The 16,746-nt window shown below is 35.5% G+C and overlaps 2 protein-coding genes across 2 annotated transcripts in view; both read right to left on the bottom strand.

Annotated features, from left to right (window-relative positions):
• Window positions 1-72: 72 nt before the first annotated feature.
• On the bottom strand, window positions 73-2,060 carry LOC116722028 (tripartite motif-containing protein 16-like). Its single transcript, XM_032566109.1, has one exon. It carries the CDS (start codon window positions 2,035-2,037, stop codon window positions 355-357), a length of 1,683 nt encoding a protein of 560 aa, XP_032422000.1. The 5' UTR covers window positions 2,038-2,060; the 3' UTR covers window positions 73-354.
• Window positions 2,061-14,681: 12,621 nt separating this feature from the next.
• vipr2 (vasoactive intestinal peptide receptor 2) overlaps window positions 14,682-16,746 on the bottom strand; it is a 44,720-nt gene continuing 42,655 nt past the window's right edge. The window contains exons 11-13 of the mRNA XM_032564781.1: window positions 16,130-16,253; window positions 16,005-16,046; window positions 14,682-15,126 (exon numbers count right to left, since the gene is read on the bottom strand). Coding sequence (XP_032420672.1) covers window positions 14,953-15,126; window positions 16,005-16,046; window positions 16,130-16,253 — 340 coding nt within the window. The 3' untranslated portion in view covers window positions 14,682-14,952. The remainder of the gene's footprint in view (window positions 15,127-16,004; window positions 16,047-16,129; window positions 16,254-16,746) is intronic.

Here is a 16,746-nt window from a genome sequence, read left to right as displayed (position 1 = left end):
GACTGATACCGGTCCATGGACCAATTGGTACTGAGCCGCCCAAGAAATAATTAAATACTTCCGTTTTATGTGTTGAGTCTAGAGGATCTTTTATTTTGAAAATCCTTTAACCGGGTTCTGTCGGTTACGTCTTGTGCGCCAACATTAAGCCCACAAACAGCAGAATGAGCAGCTGAGCAGCAACAGCATCTCGAATTTGATCAAAACAGGACAGACTCAAAGAGCTGGTTTCACTTCTTCAACTACTTATAATGATGATAAACTATTTCAGTGAAAAAGGTCACAGGTAAGAGATACAACACCAAGAATGAATAAAAAAGTCAGAGAATAGAAATTCAAGACAAGAGTCTGAACCTAGAGTTCATTCTTTCTAAGCTTGCAGAACTCTGCTCTGTGTCCACTGTAATAAAACCTAAAGCCAGCCAGCAGCGGCTCAGTGAATCTGGTCTGGACTCTGTGGATCAGAGTCATGGATTTAGAGACGCTGTAGAAGGACAGAATACCTGCTCTGTGATCCAGGTACACTCCGACTCTGGAGGAAACTGGACCTGAGATGGAGGTTGAGATGTTGTTGTGCCAAAAGGTAAAACCATTTTGAGAACAATCTAAAGCCCAAGATCTGTCATTACGTGCAAAATTACACTCACACCCCTTGCCTGCTCTGATGATGTTCTGGTATGAGACTGCTATGTAAACATGTGTCTCGCTCCACTCCACCTCCCAGTAACAACGTCCAGTGAGACTCTCTCTACTCAGAACCTGACAGTAATCAGTGAATCTGTCTGGGTGACTGGAATAAGACTGAGGTTGATCCACCACGGTTGCCTTCCTGTTGTTTTCTGACAGAATCAGGTATCTTTGTGCTGTGTTTGAATCCAGTGTGATTTCACGTGAATATTTTAAGAAATCAGCTCTGCTCTTTGGTTCTGGTCCTGACAGTAGAACATCCACCCCAGTGACCATCAGTGAGATGTTTGTCCATGAGTCTCTCAGGACGTCCTGTAGTTTATCTCTGAGCTCTGACACAGCTGCTGCCACGTCCTCAAAGTGTCTCAGAGGACGGATGTTGATGCTGGATGAGTGTGTAGACTCACTGAGTGCTGGCAGTGAGGGGTAGTTGAGGAGAAACTGGTTGTGATCCTCTGTGTGTGAGAGCTGCTCCAGCTCAGCGTCTTTCCTCTTCAGCTCAGTGATCTCCTGCTCCAGCTTCTCCTGAACATCTTTGACTCGACTCACTTCAGTTTCCTGCTGGGATCTGATCTGCTGCTTCACATCAGAGCTTCTTTTCTGGAGGAGACGGATCAGCTCAGTGAAGATCTTCTCACTGTCCTCCACTGTTTTATCAGCAGAGTGATTGATGGCCTCCACCTCCTGTTGAAGCAGCTTCACATCTTTCTCTCTGTCCTGGATTCTCTGCTGGATGTTTCCTCGTCTCTCCTCCAGCTTTCTCTGCCTCTCAGTCCTTTCTGCTGCAGCTGACACTGTGTCATGGCCTTTATGTTCATCCACAGAGCAGAGATAACAAATACACTTCTGATCAGTGCGGCAGAACATCTTCATCACCTCATCATGCTTAGAGCAGATGTTCTCCTGGAGGTTCTTGGACGGCTCCACCAGCTTGTGTTTCTTAAATGTAGCTGAATCATAATGAGGCTGAAGGTGTTTCTCACAGTAAGAGGCCAGACAGACTAAACAGGACTTGATGGCTTTCAGTTTTCTTCCAGTACAGAAATCACAGGCCATGTCTTCATGTCCAGTATAACGGTGATCAGCAGCGTCTTGGAGTCCAGTCTTCTTCAGCTGTTCCACTAAAGCTGCTAACAAGATGTTCTTCCCAAGATCAGGTCTCGGTGTGAAGGTCTTCCTGCACTGAGGGCAGCTGTGGATTCCTCTCTGATCCTCTTGGTCCCAGAGATTTTTAATACAGTTCATACAGTAGCTGTGTCCACAGGGAATAATCACTGGATCCCTGAATAGATCCAGACAGATCGAACAGGAGAAGCTTTCTCTGCCCAGCTGATCTTCTTTCTGCTCCATTTGGTCTCTCAGTTATAGTGACTATCTGAAAATCTCTTGTACTTTTAGATCTCAGGCATGAAGGGGAGGAGTTAAAGAAATATGAGAGAAAAGAGCAGCTGCTGAGTTATCCAGGCTTTACAGGTTGCACCCATCGGAGTTTAACCTTTATAGCCTCATACAAGGAAACGTCTGTTAATCATTAACATGACTCTGCATGACAACCTCAATTTGTCCAGTAAGTTGTTTTTATCATGTTTTCAATTTCAAAGAAATTTAGATTTTTGGAAAATTCTGTCACAAACCATAAAATAGCTGAAATGAAATGTTCCCCAAACTCCACCAAGAGTTCTTCTTGAACTACAAACTTTAGTCCATTACAATCAAATTAAGTATTAATATTTGTCATAGAGTGTAAAGCAGCCAATCTTTAATGGCAATTGTAATATTCAGTTTTAACCTTCAATCTGATAAGCATTTAGATGTAATATCAGAATAAAATAAAGGAGTTGTGTAATCAGTGTGTAACTAAAAGTGAAACCAAACATGTTATCTAAAGTTGAGAAACTCCTGGCATGTTTAAACCTTTGGACTTAAGCTGGAACTCCTTTAAACATCGTCAGCATCTTTAAATCCCTCTAAACGTTTTACCTGTTGAGTATCCACTCTGTTATATAATATACAGTTAAATCAGATGCTTCCAAGCACTGTACAAAAAGGTAGATGACTTTTTTCTCCCTCTATCTAACATTAAATAAGATTAGTTAGGATGATCAAAATAATTTCTATTTACTTAAACTTTTGGAAAGCATTTTATCCAAGATATTGACGTATTAAAGACAAACAAACTGCCTCTCATGTGACATCATGGACGAATCTGAAGAAATCAACCAGGAGGAAAGTTATGACCTCCACATGTCAGGTTTGTCTTTTGGTATCGAATTCATCCGTTGTTTAAAGGGGTCATGACTCTCCATATGTGTAGGTAACAGACGACAAACTTTACTCTGTTTCTCCTGTTTTTTCCTGGAGGAATCAGCCAAAATCCCAGCAAACCAAGAGTTAGAAAGTCTCTTCTACCAAATAAATGTAGTGACTGCAAGAAAGTTATAATAAATATCAAATTATTCTGGTATTTAGAGAAAATAAAATATTTTGGTAAGAAAGGTGTGATTTAATGTCAGCCATTCTGAATCCTTTTAAAGCTTCAGACACAAAACTTATACATTTTTGGTGACATTTGCATAAATATTTAGTAACCTATTTACTCTCAAAGCCTATTGGTTTACCTGTAAACACACCTGACTGTTTTATTGTTTGACCTCAACCTGAGTCACTGATCAGAGTGATAACACACATAAAGTGTGTGAGATGCAGCATGAGTTCATTTGCTCTTGTGTGAGATTTTCTATTTGTTTACTGGCAGCTCCCCTCGGTTATTGTTTCCTTTCTTAGTTGGTATTTCTGTTGCATTCAGGTTCGTGTGGCTGTAATAATTCTTTACCTGCATTGTGTGGATAGATTTGAGACCAAACCAGTCTTGCTTTTCTTGACACAGTTCTACTTTTTATTAAAATGTTTCATTATTGATGTAACTGCACATCTAAGCAATTATTTTGTTTCTGCAAGGTCTCAGTCTCTCATGAAAGAGACGGAAACAAGTTGAGAAAAGGTTGTTATTCACCGTGAAGCCACCAGGTGGCGAAAGAGCAACATAGAAATTAAACATCTCAGTTTTTCTAGTTGATTTTTTATTCAAGAAGAAAAATACATTTTCTTTATTACGTGTCCTTACATTCTGTAATACTCTTTACAGAAAACATCCCGTTTCTATTTTGTTTCAGATACAACATTCAAAGATTAAAAACATGGATTTATATTTTATAGTCACTTTCCTAAAATAATGACCTAAGTCATGTTTTTTTTGTAAAAAGATGATTTAGGCAAAAAGAAAAAAAAATCACTTCTGGCAAAAAAATGACTGAGTCCATTAATTTAGGAAGGTGTTATTTAATATATTGTTGCTGAAATGTGCAAAACAAACAAACTTGACTTGTAAGAAAATGATGTAAAACTATTAAACTCTTCAAGAGGCCAAATCAAAGTCACACCTGATTAAACTGAAACTACTGGATATTATTTTTATCCTCTTACAGTGAACTTGTAGTTTAGTTTAGCTTTGTGACCCTCCAACATGGCCGCACAATCTTCCCATCAGCAGGTCACACAAAGAGCCGCTGTTCCTGACCTGCACCCTTTAATTACCAAACGGGTCCGGTTCCCAGATCATGGCGGACGAGGTCAGCGACCTAAAAGGTCCCAGTTTGTTTACGCTGCACGGAGACCTGATCAGTAAACGTGAATAAAGTGACGACAGAGACAGAGTCGAGCTTCAAACAAAAGAGAGATTGCTGCGACGCATCGTTGGCTCCAGCTCACGATGAGTTTCTGCTTTTTCACCTGCAAACCTTCGACTGTTTATGTTTAGGCATTATATAAAGGTTCACCAGCAGACAGGAGGCAGCATATGAAAACTAGTAGCAGGAAATAATTTACCAATTTACCGTTTTATTTATTAAACTTATAAATTGGATTTCTAAGCTGATTAATAGTTGTATCAATAGTTCTTTAGGCTTTCCACCAAAGTTTCTCTTCAGAATTTGGTTAATTCAAAGTATTTATATATTTTCTATGTTTGACCTGTTGTCTCTTCTTGAACTGAGCAAAATAAGCAAATATAAGATCATAATATCTCTCTTATTGAAAATGTGTCTGATTAAAATGTTTAACATTTTTTGCGGTACATAGAATAATAAAGTTTAAGCAGTTATTGGAAAAGGTGCAATCTTAAAACAAAAAACTATAAAATAATACTAATTACTTAATAGAATATTAGTGAAGGTGAAATGTCAGCTGCTGTATAAGTGCAGTCGTTTCATAATATTATAGATATTAGGTGACATCATCACTTTATGTCCCAGTTTTTAAAGCCCAACAGTTCAGATGACTTGAAGGCAAAAGAGTTGCCTTATTACTGAACACTGAATGTGACATATATAGGAAATGTTGCAGCTCCAGGAGACAAGAAGAGATGAAAAGAATCAGATTTTATTTTTGGAAAAGCTCGGGGGAGGGACTCCAGGTTGGACTGTTAATTTACCATTTTCTTCATGGTGCCGCTATTAAAACTTTAGGTCAGTAGTGAAATGTCTGCAAAGCAAAGCGGGACGACTCGGCCCAGATACCTTCAGTTATTCACAAACTGCAAATTCTGATCTGCTTCTTCACAAAGCTAAATGGGTCAATAAATATATCAGATAACAAGTCATCCCAACAAACAGCAGAGCCACAAATACACTGACAAAATGTTAAATTGAAATAACTCCAGGGCAGCAAAAAAAAAAGAAAAAGAAAATTTAAACCAAACTTTTTGTAACTTTAAAAAAAGTTTATCTGCTCAATAATAAACTAAGGTCAAATTTTAAATGATTGTAGATACAATCTTATAAAACGATTGTGTTATAAGATTTCTTCATTTTTGGGGTTGATCATTTTCTTATTTGAATGCTTTGAGTTTGAGTAAAAGTAGGTCGATGTTTGTAGTTCTAGTTACTCCAAAGCTGCATAAATGCAGAAACATCATTAATAAATGGGAATCTGTATCTTTGTACCTCATATTTTTAAGGACTTAACTGTAATAAATCTTACTCTAAAAGATGAAAAAGTGTCGCACAAAACGCCTCAGAGGGCCACTGATGGCTTCTTTTCCTAAATTAATCCTGAAGGAACCGAAAATAAGAAGGAAAGTTTATTATTTCTGTGAAAAAAAAGGACTTATGAGACACAGAATTCGACAGAGAGCCGATTCTGTTTTGTTTTTAAGCTTCCTGACACGGATCTGCTTTGGGGCTGATCAGGAGCAGAAGAGATGATTTAATGTGTGACAGCGACGGCGAGAGGCAGCAGCGATATCCTGAGGACGACGGCGACTGTGAGCTCAACATTTAGGGACTTCTCCGCCATCACAATGAGAATTTAATAACTAGATATAATAAAGTTTGATGCTGTTTCTGCCCTCCAGAAGTTAAATGACAACTTTCAGAAATAATATCAACTTTTAAATGTCGCATATCTAATTTTAAGGGAGTCTCAAAATGCAGTGAAGCTTATTATCTAACTTTCAACACACATTGTAACTTTTAAATGAAACGTTGTGAGCTGGACTTGCAAAAATGTAAAAAGAAATTGGCAAAAACTTCGCAATAATGTTGATTGATCCTTACAAGTTTGCAAATTAAAATACATGCACTGCAAAAACAAAAGTATTTTGAATTAGTTTCTAGTGCAAATATTTTCGTAAACTTTAAATAAAACAAAATTAACAAAGTAGTAACTAGTCAGCAAGACATAGGAACTTGTTTAGGTAAATAATTTCTTAATGACAAAAAAGTACTTATTCCTATAATTATTTCACTTATAACAAGGAAAAATGTCTTGCTATTGGTGAAGTAATCTGCCAGTGCCACTAGTACATTTTCATCAATATTTAGTAATTATTTTCTTAAAATAAGCTCCTATATTTTGCTGAACATTTACTTGTCTTTTTTCAAGTGTACTAAGATATTTGCACTAGAAACCAATCAAAAATAGTTGGTAAGATTTTGTGTTTTTTGCAGTTTGAACTCACAGTAAGCCGACTAGCGAAGCTAACTAAACTTAGCTCAGACTCAGCTTTGTGGTAAAGACATAATGTTTCCATGGTAACCGTCCTTTTAGCTCTAAAATTGAGTCAAAATTACTAATTATGCACTTACAGTATGTAATCTCTGTTTGTAACTTAAACTATTGCAAAGGTTTATTTCCCGTTGAGCAGCATCGACATCATTCAGCTTGCGGAGCAGTAAATCTATCGAGCTCGATTTAAATTTGATTCACTCTAAAAAGGCTGAGGACGGAGAAAAGGAAGGAACTTGCACTTTTGTTGGCAGACTTAAGGTCAACGAGAGCTGAGAGGAATTAAATTTGACTCTCATTTGAATTGATTTCATTCTCAGCCCTCTCCAAGGTGACTAGGTAGCGCGTCGGCGCTGACCGCCTGCGACAGATTGATGGCTGCAGGTTCAGACGGCTGAACAGGACTGACAGCTCAACCCCTCTGGGTGTTGACGCAAAGCCATGCTCTGCTGGTGACCTTTGAACTCAGGGAACGTCTAACCGCAGAACACCCAGGACAGGATGTCCGTCTTACCAAACCCTAACGAGTCGCCTCGAACTTCTCAGTCAATGAATTTTACATTATGTGAATGAAGTAATAACTGGAATCTCACTGACATCACGTTTACGTTGCGACACATTTAAGTAAAAGTACAAAAAGAATTTACTCTAGTAAAAGTGAAAGAACCACATTAACTTAAGCAAAAGTAAATACTTCACATGTGCTCACTGTATGAATATTTTTCTTTTATTCATTAAGATTTTGCAAAAACAAAACCTTACAAAGTATTTTTGGTTTCTAGTGCAAATATGTTCATACACTCAAAATGAAAAAACTTATAAGTAACTTTTCAGCAAGATATAGAAGCTTGTTTAAAATAAATAATTCCTTAATATTAATGAAAAAGTTCTGGTTTCATTGCCAGATTATTTCACTAAATCATGGACAGAAGATCTTGTTATACTTGAAATAATCTGTCACTGGAACTAGTATTTTTTGTCAATTTTAAGAAATTATTTACTGACAACAAACTCCTATGTCTTACTGAAAAGGTACTTGTAAGTTATTTTTGTCTTACTTCAAGTTTAATAAATCAATACAGAAACTAAACAAAAATACTTTATAAGATTTTGCTTTTCAAGGGAGACATTTCAACTCCAGTTTGTCATTAATCGCAATAAAAAATACTCTGTATTCAAACTTTTTATGGATCAATAGTGAACAACATTTTAATTTCCTGACACCATTTAGAAAAACAGTCACTTTTTGAACTGGTAAACTCAAATAAGTCACTGATTCCTTTCAAACTAACGGAAAAAAAGCAGTGTGACATTTAATGCAACACATTATGTAAACGTAGTGGAGTAAAAGCTTAAAGTACCAACAATTAAATCGATCAGAACGATTAAAAGTGCAGATAAATGAAAAATGTACTGAAGTTCGTTCTGCTCACAAATCACTGCAAACTTAGGAACCATCAGACCCAGTAAACCCGTCTGATTTATTCTGAAAATAAATAAATTTACTGAAAAACGAAGCAGAAATCTCTCTGAAAACGTCTCGGTGTTCTTGTATTTGTTATGGTTATTTATGCGCATGCAGCAGCTCATTCCTGCAGACACCAACTGATCTGAAGGTGATTTATGATGAACGTCGACTCAGAAATGATGTTTATTTATTTCACCGTCATCAGAACCTTTAGGTGAACAGAGCAGCCCAGATTTATGTCTCATTCAAACAGAGGCAACAAGGAAGTTCTTTAATTTCAGTTTATCAGTCAGATCAACTATATTTAATAATCAATCAATTCTACCCATTGGGAACTAATTGGTTTTTAATTGCTTCACACAAACATAATCAAAACAATAGTTTCCACTTAAAGTTGAAGTTCTTAAAATTAACCAATAATATTAATTGCTACTTTGTTGTAGTTTTGTTTAAGTAGACAATTGTCAAACTCTTCTGAATGCACCATTAAATAAATCATTTACAGCAAAATAATATGAGAATAAAGTAGAACTAATGAGAATAAAATCATAATACTTTGAGAATAAATTAATAATAATTCAAGACTAAACTGTTTGAGAATAAAGTATAAAATATACTAGAATAAAGTCAGAACATGAGAATAAAGTTATATTACAAGATAATTGTAATTTTTTGACTTTATTCTTGTAAAATAATATATTTTTTCTTCCAAGGCCCTAGCACTCCTCCATATGTTATTCCTTCAATTAAAAATAATTTATTTTTACTCGCATCGTATCATCCTGACTAAAAGAAATACTTTAGTGAAAAAAAATCTAAATGTGACAAAAAAATTAGTTTTCCTGTTTTTATTCTTAATATTCAAACGACGGCGTTTTGTTTTCTCCAAGTAATTTCTGGTAAAGCCTGGGTTTGGACGATTCTGCCGTTCATGAACAACCAGTGACGCAAAGCCAAAAGTTCAGTCATCGCCTTAACGTGAACGCCGCGCTCCAGCACTTCCTCTCCTTCCCAATTAGCAGCGTCTTTGCCTCCAGTGCCTCTGTCAGGTCCAATCAGGGCGGCCGTTGTCCCGGAGATGACTGAGCATCCAGCGCGCCGCCTCCAGGCCCGGCTGTGAGGATGCAGGAGCGAGCGAAGGACACCGGAGAGGTGGAAGACGGAGAAAATGGAGCGAAAATTAGGAACCAGCAAATATCTCCAACTCTGCTGTGGAGAATCTCAGAAAAAAAGTTTTTAGGGAATTTTATGTTGTAAAGTTTGGGATGGATAACTAAAGTTGGTTTCAATGACGAGAAAAAGGCAGAAATATGTCATTAGATACCAGAAATATGTCATATGGTTTATTTGGCTTTATAGTTACTGTGTAACACAACTCTTTATTAAAACCTGCCTCAAGGGCGTTTCATCACCACTCCATCTCACTTTATTAATAAACTGTTTGCTGTATTTATAGTGTAATGGATTTTAAATAAGTGAGTCATCGCCTGAAGGTTTAGCATGACGAGATGCAGAGTTGAGTTTTACTTCAGAAGAAAAAATAAAGAGCTGACATTTGTATAATTCAGTGCAGAAGTCGAGTAATTAAATGTCAAGAGGTGCATCTAATTTCCCACTGATATTGTTTATTTGTGTTCAGTGAATTCTTAGTTATCAGTGAAGGTTTCTGATATGAGGGTGGTTGCTCAGGGCTACATTGGAAGTGGGGCGGATAAATCATTTTTATTCCAAAACGAGCTTTATATTGCTTTAATGCATATGCAGTTAATAAGGATTTGGTGTTATGCGTTATCTACACAGATTTAATATTTATACAACCATAATATTCAGAATTATGGGAAACAGAGTTATCTTCACCAAACTGCAGAAATGTCAAAATCTGTAAATTATGAGTTATTTTCTCACACGGATAAAGTTGTTGAAATGCGATTCTTTAATTTGGATAATACAAAGTCAAGAAATTAATATAAACACCATCTCCAATAAACAAATAATAATCTACTTCTTGAGTTCAAATTTCCAAAATAACCCAAAAAACATCAAAAAGCTACATTCACACAGTACATTGCTTAGAAAGACAACCGTTATCATATCTAGCATGACATTCATTGTGTCTCAATACAAGTACAATGGTTCAAAGTGGAGCCAATGATCAATAATATATATTAAATATTAACATTGAGAAAACAGTGCGTTCTACATGGCAGTGTGTTTAAGAACTTGTGGTTGCACAGAAGAAACACAAAGTGAAAACTAAGTGAAATGTGAGATTTTTGGAAACACTTTTCTTAAGGCATACAGCTTCATGTCAGAACGAGTTGATGTTTTTCTGTTTCCTTAAATCTGTGCAAACGCAAAATGTTTTTACACATGTGGTGCCTTGTTATGTTTTTTATGTAAAAGAAAGCCTGAGCAAAAACACCTGAAAAAGTAAAATTACATAATTATTGAATATTAACAGTTGAAGTTAATCTGTTATGTAAGTTATTTGGGGTTCCACCAGGTGCTATACTTGGCTACTAGTTATTGTCATGGTAAATGTGGCTGAATCTAGAAAGTAAAACATTCTCTGTTGATATCTATAGCTACATAGAAAAAAATTAAGTTGCATTTATAAAATCTACTTTTTTAACAATTTTAGGGCAAAAGATTTACGCTCAACATTTTTGCGATCCAGTTGGGATCAGTTTGAGATTTCACTACTGCGACGTCTTTAAGGCACATTGATATCTTGGACCGACTTATTATAAATGTTTTTTGTGTCTAATAAAGTACTAAATACAGAAAGAGCACTAACAAAAATTATTGGCACTCACTTAAGACATTTAGAACACAACAATAATGTGAAATTGGAGAAATAATACCAGAAAGCTGGTTGTCTCTCTGTATGCCTTAAGCCAAGTGTCAGTTTTTGTTTATTTTATAGCAACAATGTAATGCAATATTTAATATTCATAGCAAAAGCTGATCTATTTTCTTTGAAAATAAATATACAACAGAATATTTAGCAATACACTAAAACGATAATTCAGTAAAAGCAAAGAAAGAAGGCGGTTAATATTAAAAGCATTTGATAAACATTTATCCGCCTCAATTATGAGTTGAAGAGTTTCTGTTACCAATAAATTTCAGGTACATTTCAAGATTTACACAATAAAACCCAAAATTATACCAAATCCTGTCAAAATCAGGTTTGAACTTTAAAAGAAGTGCAGGTTCCATTGGCAGATTATTTCCCTCATAACAATGGAAAAATGTTATAATGGAAGCATCAAAATAATAATAAAAAATATTTAGTTAAAACCAGCTCTTGTATCTTGCTGAAAAGTTACTCGTAAGTTAGTTTTGTAAAAATAAACGGTAATATTTTTGCAGTGAGACTGCAGATATTACCGTAGCTTCTGTTGTAGTGCCAAATAGTTTCCACTGAGCATTTTAACATATATTACGGTATCTTTGTTCTTTGGACTATTAACATCAATTATCAGATCTACATATCAGATTTAGATTAATATCTAAACCTGCCAAGAGTATGAATAATTCTGGGTTGTTTAATTTTAATGTCCTCAAATCAGGTTACAAAGAAAAATGTGTTGCTTTAAAATACTAAACACTGGAGAGAAATTGTATTACTGTTATCTAAGAACTGTGAAACTTTGACACTTTAAAGAAATAAGTGAAGTTAAAAGTGAATGAGTGAAAATAATAAGTCTGTCAGAAGAAATATTAGCTTTTTCAGGCCAAATCAGTCATTTGAATCACAAAAGTCTCAGAATCATTTGTTAAATTGAGATTTTTGTTGAAACGCCAATATGAAAATAAATGGGAAACTTAAGACTCTCAGTGGAGATATTTATGTTGCAGTTAATAATACAGATATAAATCAGCAAAAAGATGTTCTGATAAATTCATTTCCTGAGACAAGAAGAACAAAACAACCTGCTGGATGGAAATAATGTTATTTAATTGTTGTTTATGCACCCATGTTTTCAATTGTTAAAGAAGTTTACTGTTAATAACTTACTGTTGTAGTTTCAAAATGTTGTTGTTTAAAGAAATGTGAATGTTTGCTTTCCAATATTTCTCTTCATAACAAGAAAATGAGACAAAAATCCTTTTCAGACGGGCAGTGAGTGTGAATAAATATCTACAGAAAGATAAAGAACATTAAAACAATCTAGATTCACATTAAACTCTTCTTGGAGAGTTTTAGTTGAATTTCTCTCATGTAGTTTTTAGAAAATATCTCACGTTCATCTCTTCTCTGAGCAAAAACCAAAACACTGTGAAAAATCTGCAGTTTAACTGTGAGCACTGTGCTAAATATCAATTATTACACGCTTTCATGAGCTCTCGTTCTATAATTAAAAACATTATCACTGCTTTACTGCAGCAGCGAACACAAGCTCAGACCCATCAAAGCAGCTAGCAAAGCATTCAGAACATGCACAGCATTTTAACAAAAGCAGCTTAAGAAAAGTACATTAAAATTAGACCATTTTCCAGATTCTGAATTGGTACAAACTGCACTGTAAATCATCAGTGCAGCATGAAAAAGCTCAGACAACCTGAGCTGAAGAGCTGACCTGGGTCAAACAGGAGCACAGTTTACCAAATCAGGTTCGATTCAAAACTTTTAAAGATGCTACTCATTTTCCTGCTCAAGTGAAAGACCTGTTATACTGTGTTCAGAGAAAAACAAATACACTTCATCTTTCCGTTAAAATTAATGCTACGTTGTAAGATTTTAACAAAAATGGGAAACACCTGAATTTTCCTCTGTTGCCTGTCCTCTAAAAGGACAGGCAAAATGATGTTTCTGAGGCATTTTGACATTTTTTGCAAGTGTTTCAAAAGGATAAAACGACCATTTCTGCATTATTTCATTCTCACATATTTAAGCACAATTTCATTAACATCACAAAAGCATTTCAGCAAGCAGCTACTTCACACCTTCAGTTAATATTTAATACAAATATTGTTAACCTCATAGCATAATAAATTGAGATATGGGCATAAAATCGATCACTTTACGCTGAAACATCATCCTTCCTAAATGTCTATGTCTTCGGTCGATCAGAATCCAAAAAAATATTTTTTTCCCATATTTTAACTTTTTCTTTTTAAATGTTAAAATTATGCTGGGCTAACAATAAAACTTTAACTAGTCAAATTCAAAATATTTGTATTTCTAAAATGCAGAATCATAAAAGCTTCTTTAAAGTCAAACCATTAGCTAACATCATAAGTAAACACGGAGCAGGACTCGATCGCCTTCAGCAGAAGTACATTTATTTGTTCTGTGAGTTCTGGTGCCCAGTTTGGACAAAATGGCGGCATCATTCAGGTCTGCCACCCTACTCCACTGCAAAAACACAAAGTCTTACCAAGTATTTTTGGTTTCTAATGCAAATATCTCAGTACACTTGAAATAAGACTAAACTAATTTACAAGTAAACTTTCAGCTTGTGTTTAACTTGAAAAAGACATTTTTTCCTTGTTATAAGTGAAATAATCGGCTGATAAAACAAGGATTTTTTCATCATTAAGAAATTATTGACTCACAACAAGCTCTTGTATCTTGCTGAACAGTTTCTTGTATGTTAGTTTTGTCCTTTTTCAAGGGTACCAAGATATTTGCACTAGAAATACAGACAAAAACCCCCAAAACAAACTTGGTAAGGTTTTATGTTTTTGCAGTGTAACCTCTGAGGATCTCTCATGCAAAAATCGATACAAAAGAGATTAATAACTCCATAAAAATGACGCAATTTACCTACAAAGCCTCTTAAAGGAGCAAATGGAAAATTTAAGGACAGTACCAACCGGTTTATTTGATTCCTGACTCATTAGCCAAACATGGCACCTTTAACAGAAAGCTACATTCACTGCTTATATACAGTTTTTCCTAAGAGTCATGTTATGCTTGGTGCCTCTGATTTACAAAAGATATTCACTCTAGTCGTTAACGCTGCCATCTTGTTTTCATCATACGTTGCTATAACGATTGTTTTTGTTTTGTGATGTTGAGACAGTTTTCCTCTGCAGACCAAACAGTTTTGGTCTTCCTTTTATTTATATCATTACCCACTTTGTACAGCAAAACTGATGGCTTCATGCACATTAAGATGACAAAAAGATAAACCAAAAAAGCTCCTCAAATATATTTAATGAGAAACATTCATTTTAAACCTCCAGCAGAATCAGTCGAAATGTAAAACTCTCAGAGCTCTGAGGAAACTCCTGCAGATATTTCTAAAGCTGAAACCAAAGTTTGCAAAAATAAATGCAGGTCACGCCCAAATCTGTCCAAAGATTTTACTCAAGTAAAAGCAAAATGTAGACGTCCAGGAAATTACTCAAGAGTAAAAAAAAAAAAACGTATTTGGTAAAAAGTGCTGAGTAATGGATCAAATTATCAGTCATTTAATATTTAAAAATTACATAATCAGACAGAGCAAAATATAAAGTTAAGTGGAAATTTTCTTGTTTTAAGAATGAAACTGACAATAATTCATATAAGTAAAATCTACAGCGTATTAAGAAGTACTTCTAGTCAAAAAAGTTACTCAAGTAAATGTAACTGAGTAACTGTAACTCTGCTCCTGTGTGTCCTTCCTGTCAGATCGCGGCTCTTTCTCAGTGAGAATTTGTGGAACGGTTTGACCCAGGTCAACGCGGGGGCTGCGTGCGTTTCCCTCTGTGTCGCTTTGCGTGAAACGCCCGGCCGGGACTCACAGAACCGTGGTCTCGGACTGCAGGATGGACTGGGCTCTGGAGCTGCGCTGGAACTGCATGGTTTGCTCCGACCCGTTCCTGGAGGCGAAGTTGTTGTTGAAGTGTCTAACTCTGCTCAGGTGGCAGTTCAGACACATGCTGCGCCACTTCCTCTTCAGCTCCCCCTGAACCTGAGCGAAACATGTTTTAAACTCCAAGAACTGCTGTAAATTATCACAAAAATGTTATTATGTTTCTACCGAATGCTCTAAATCTTGCAATGTTCCAACATGGCTGCTTGTTTGGTGCTGGAGACTTTAACTGGTCCAAACCAGAGGAGTAGCCAAAAAACAGAGCAACACTACTTCAACAAAAAGTAGTAAAAATTACTCAAGTGTATAGGAACGGATCAGGGCTACTGAACAAAAATAAAACAAAACAGTAATTCTGACTTTAATCTGAGAATTCTGACTTTTTTCTAATAATTTGGACTTTAATCTTCTGAGAAAAAAAGTCAGAATACTGAGATTAAAATCAGAATTCAGAAAAAAAGTCCTCATTTTGAGAAAAAAGTCAAACTTGAGAAGAAAAGTCAGAATTTTGAGATTAAAGTAAAAATTTTGATAGAACAAAATCAACATTTTTAGTTTAAAGTCTTGAAAACAATTTTAAGAAGTCAGAATTCTGAGCTTAAAGTCAAAATTTTGTGAAAAGCCAAAGCTGTGTGAAAAGAGTCAGACTTTTGAGATTAAAATCAGGATTGTGAGAAGAAGAAGAAAAAAAATTGGTTAAAAAGTTACTCAAGTAGTGAGTAACTGATCAAAACAGATCTAAAAAGTTACTTAAGTAAATGTAACTAACTAACCCAACTCTGGTTCTGATCTCAACCCGGCTAACCTAATATGGGATGAATTAGAAAAAGACAGAAGATGAAGTTGTTATAGCTGCAAATATTAGGCCAGCATTAATCCTACAGATAAATAGTGAGATGTTTGTAACAAGAAAACGACTTTTGGGTGAAAAGGTTAAAACATTTCTGGCCTTTTATTGGTGATTTATTAGAACTCACCTCACTGTTCAGGAAACAGTACAGGATGGCCACAACCAAACCCTGGAAAAACAACTGCATTCAGTAAAATCGAGCGCAAAAGATGCCTAATTATTATAATTATTTAAAGAATGTAGCAAGCACACCTGGAAGGACCCGAGAGCCAGGTCAAAAAATATCTTATAGTCTTCAGTGATGGATTCGTCGATGAAGACGACGTAGTGGATCCCGAACAGGGGAATGAGGAGGAGCGTGGATTTGGCCAGCCGCCTGACGACAAGCAGAGAAAACATTCAAATCTAACAGTTTGTCCAAATCCCGGCCTGGGATTTTAGTTTTGTTTACATATTCCCACTGCTTATATGAACTTTATGACTCCTCTGGCTTTCTCCAAAATTACAAAAATATAAATGTTTGATCAACTGACCACTTACTGCGTAGATTATCTTAATAGATACTGTACATTGCAAAACACAAAATATTACCACATTTTTTAGTCTGCTTTTTAGTGCAAAGGCCTTCCTGCACTTGAAAAAAAATAAAACTAATTTACAAGTAACTTTCCAGCAAGATATAGGAATTTGGTTTAAAGTCAATAAATCCTTAATATTGATGAAAAATATTTTTTTAGTAGGAGACTGACAGAATCATGTATGTGAATTTAATTGTAAAAAATAAATTTATAATGTTCAAATAGGGGAAGAATCAACATGATTCTACAATAACACAAGATTTGACAATTATTAAAGAGAAAGTGAGAGGT

Source organism: Xiphophorus hellerii, chromosome 6 (genome assembly GCF_003331165.1).
Source record: "Xiphophorus hellerii strain 12219 chromosome 6, Xiphophorus_hellerii-4.1, whole genome shotgun sequence".
Classification (NCBI taxonomy): domain Eukaryota; kingdom Metazoa; phylum Chordata; class Actinopteri; order Cyprinodontiformes; family Poeciliidae; genus Xiphophorus; species Xiphophorus hellerii.
This window is presented reverse-complemented; position numbering and strand designations above follow the sequence as displayed.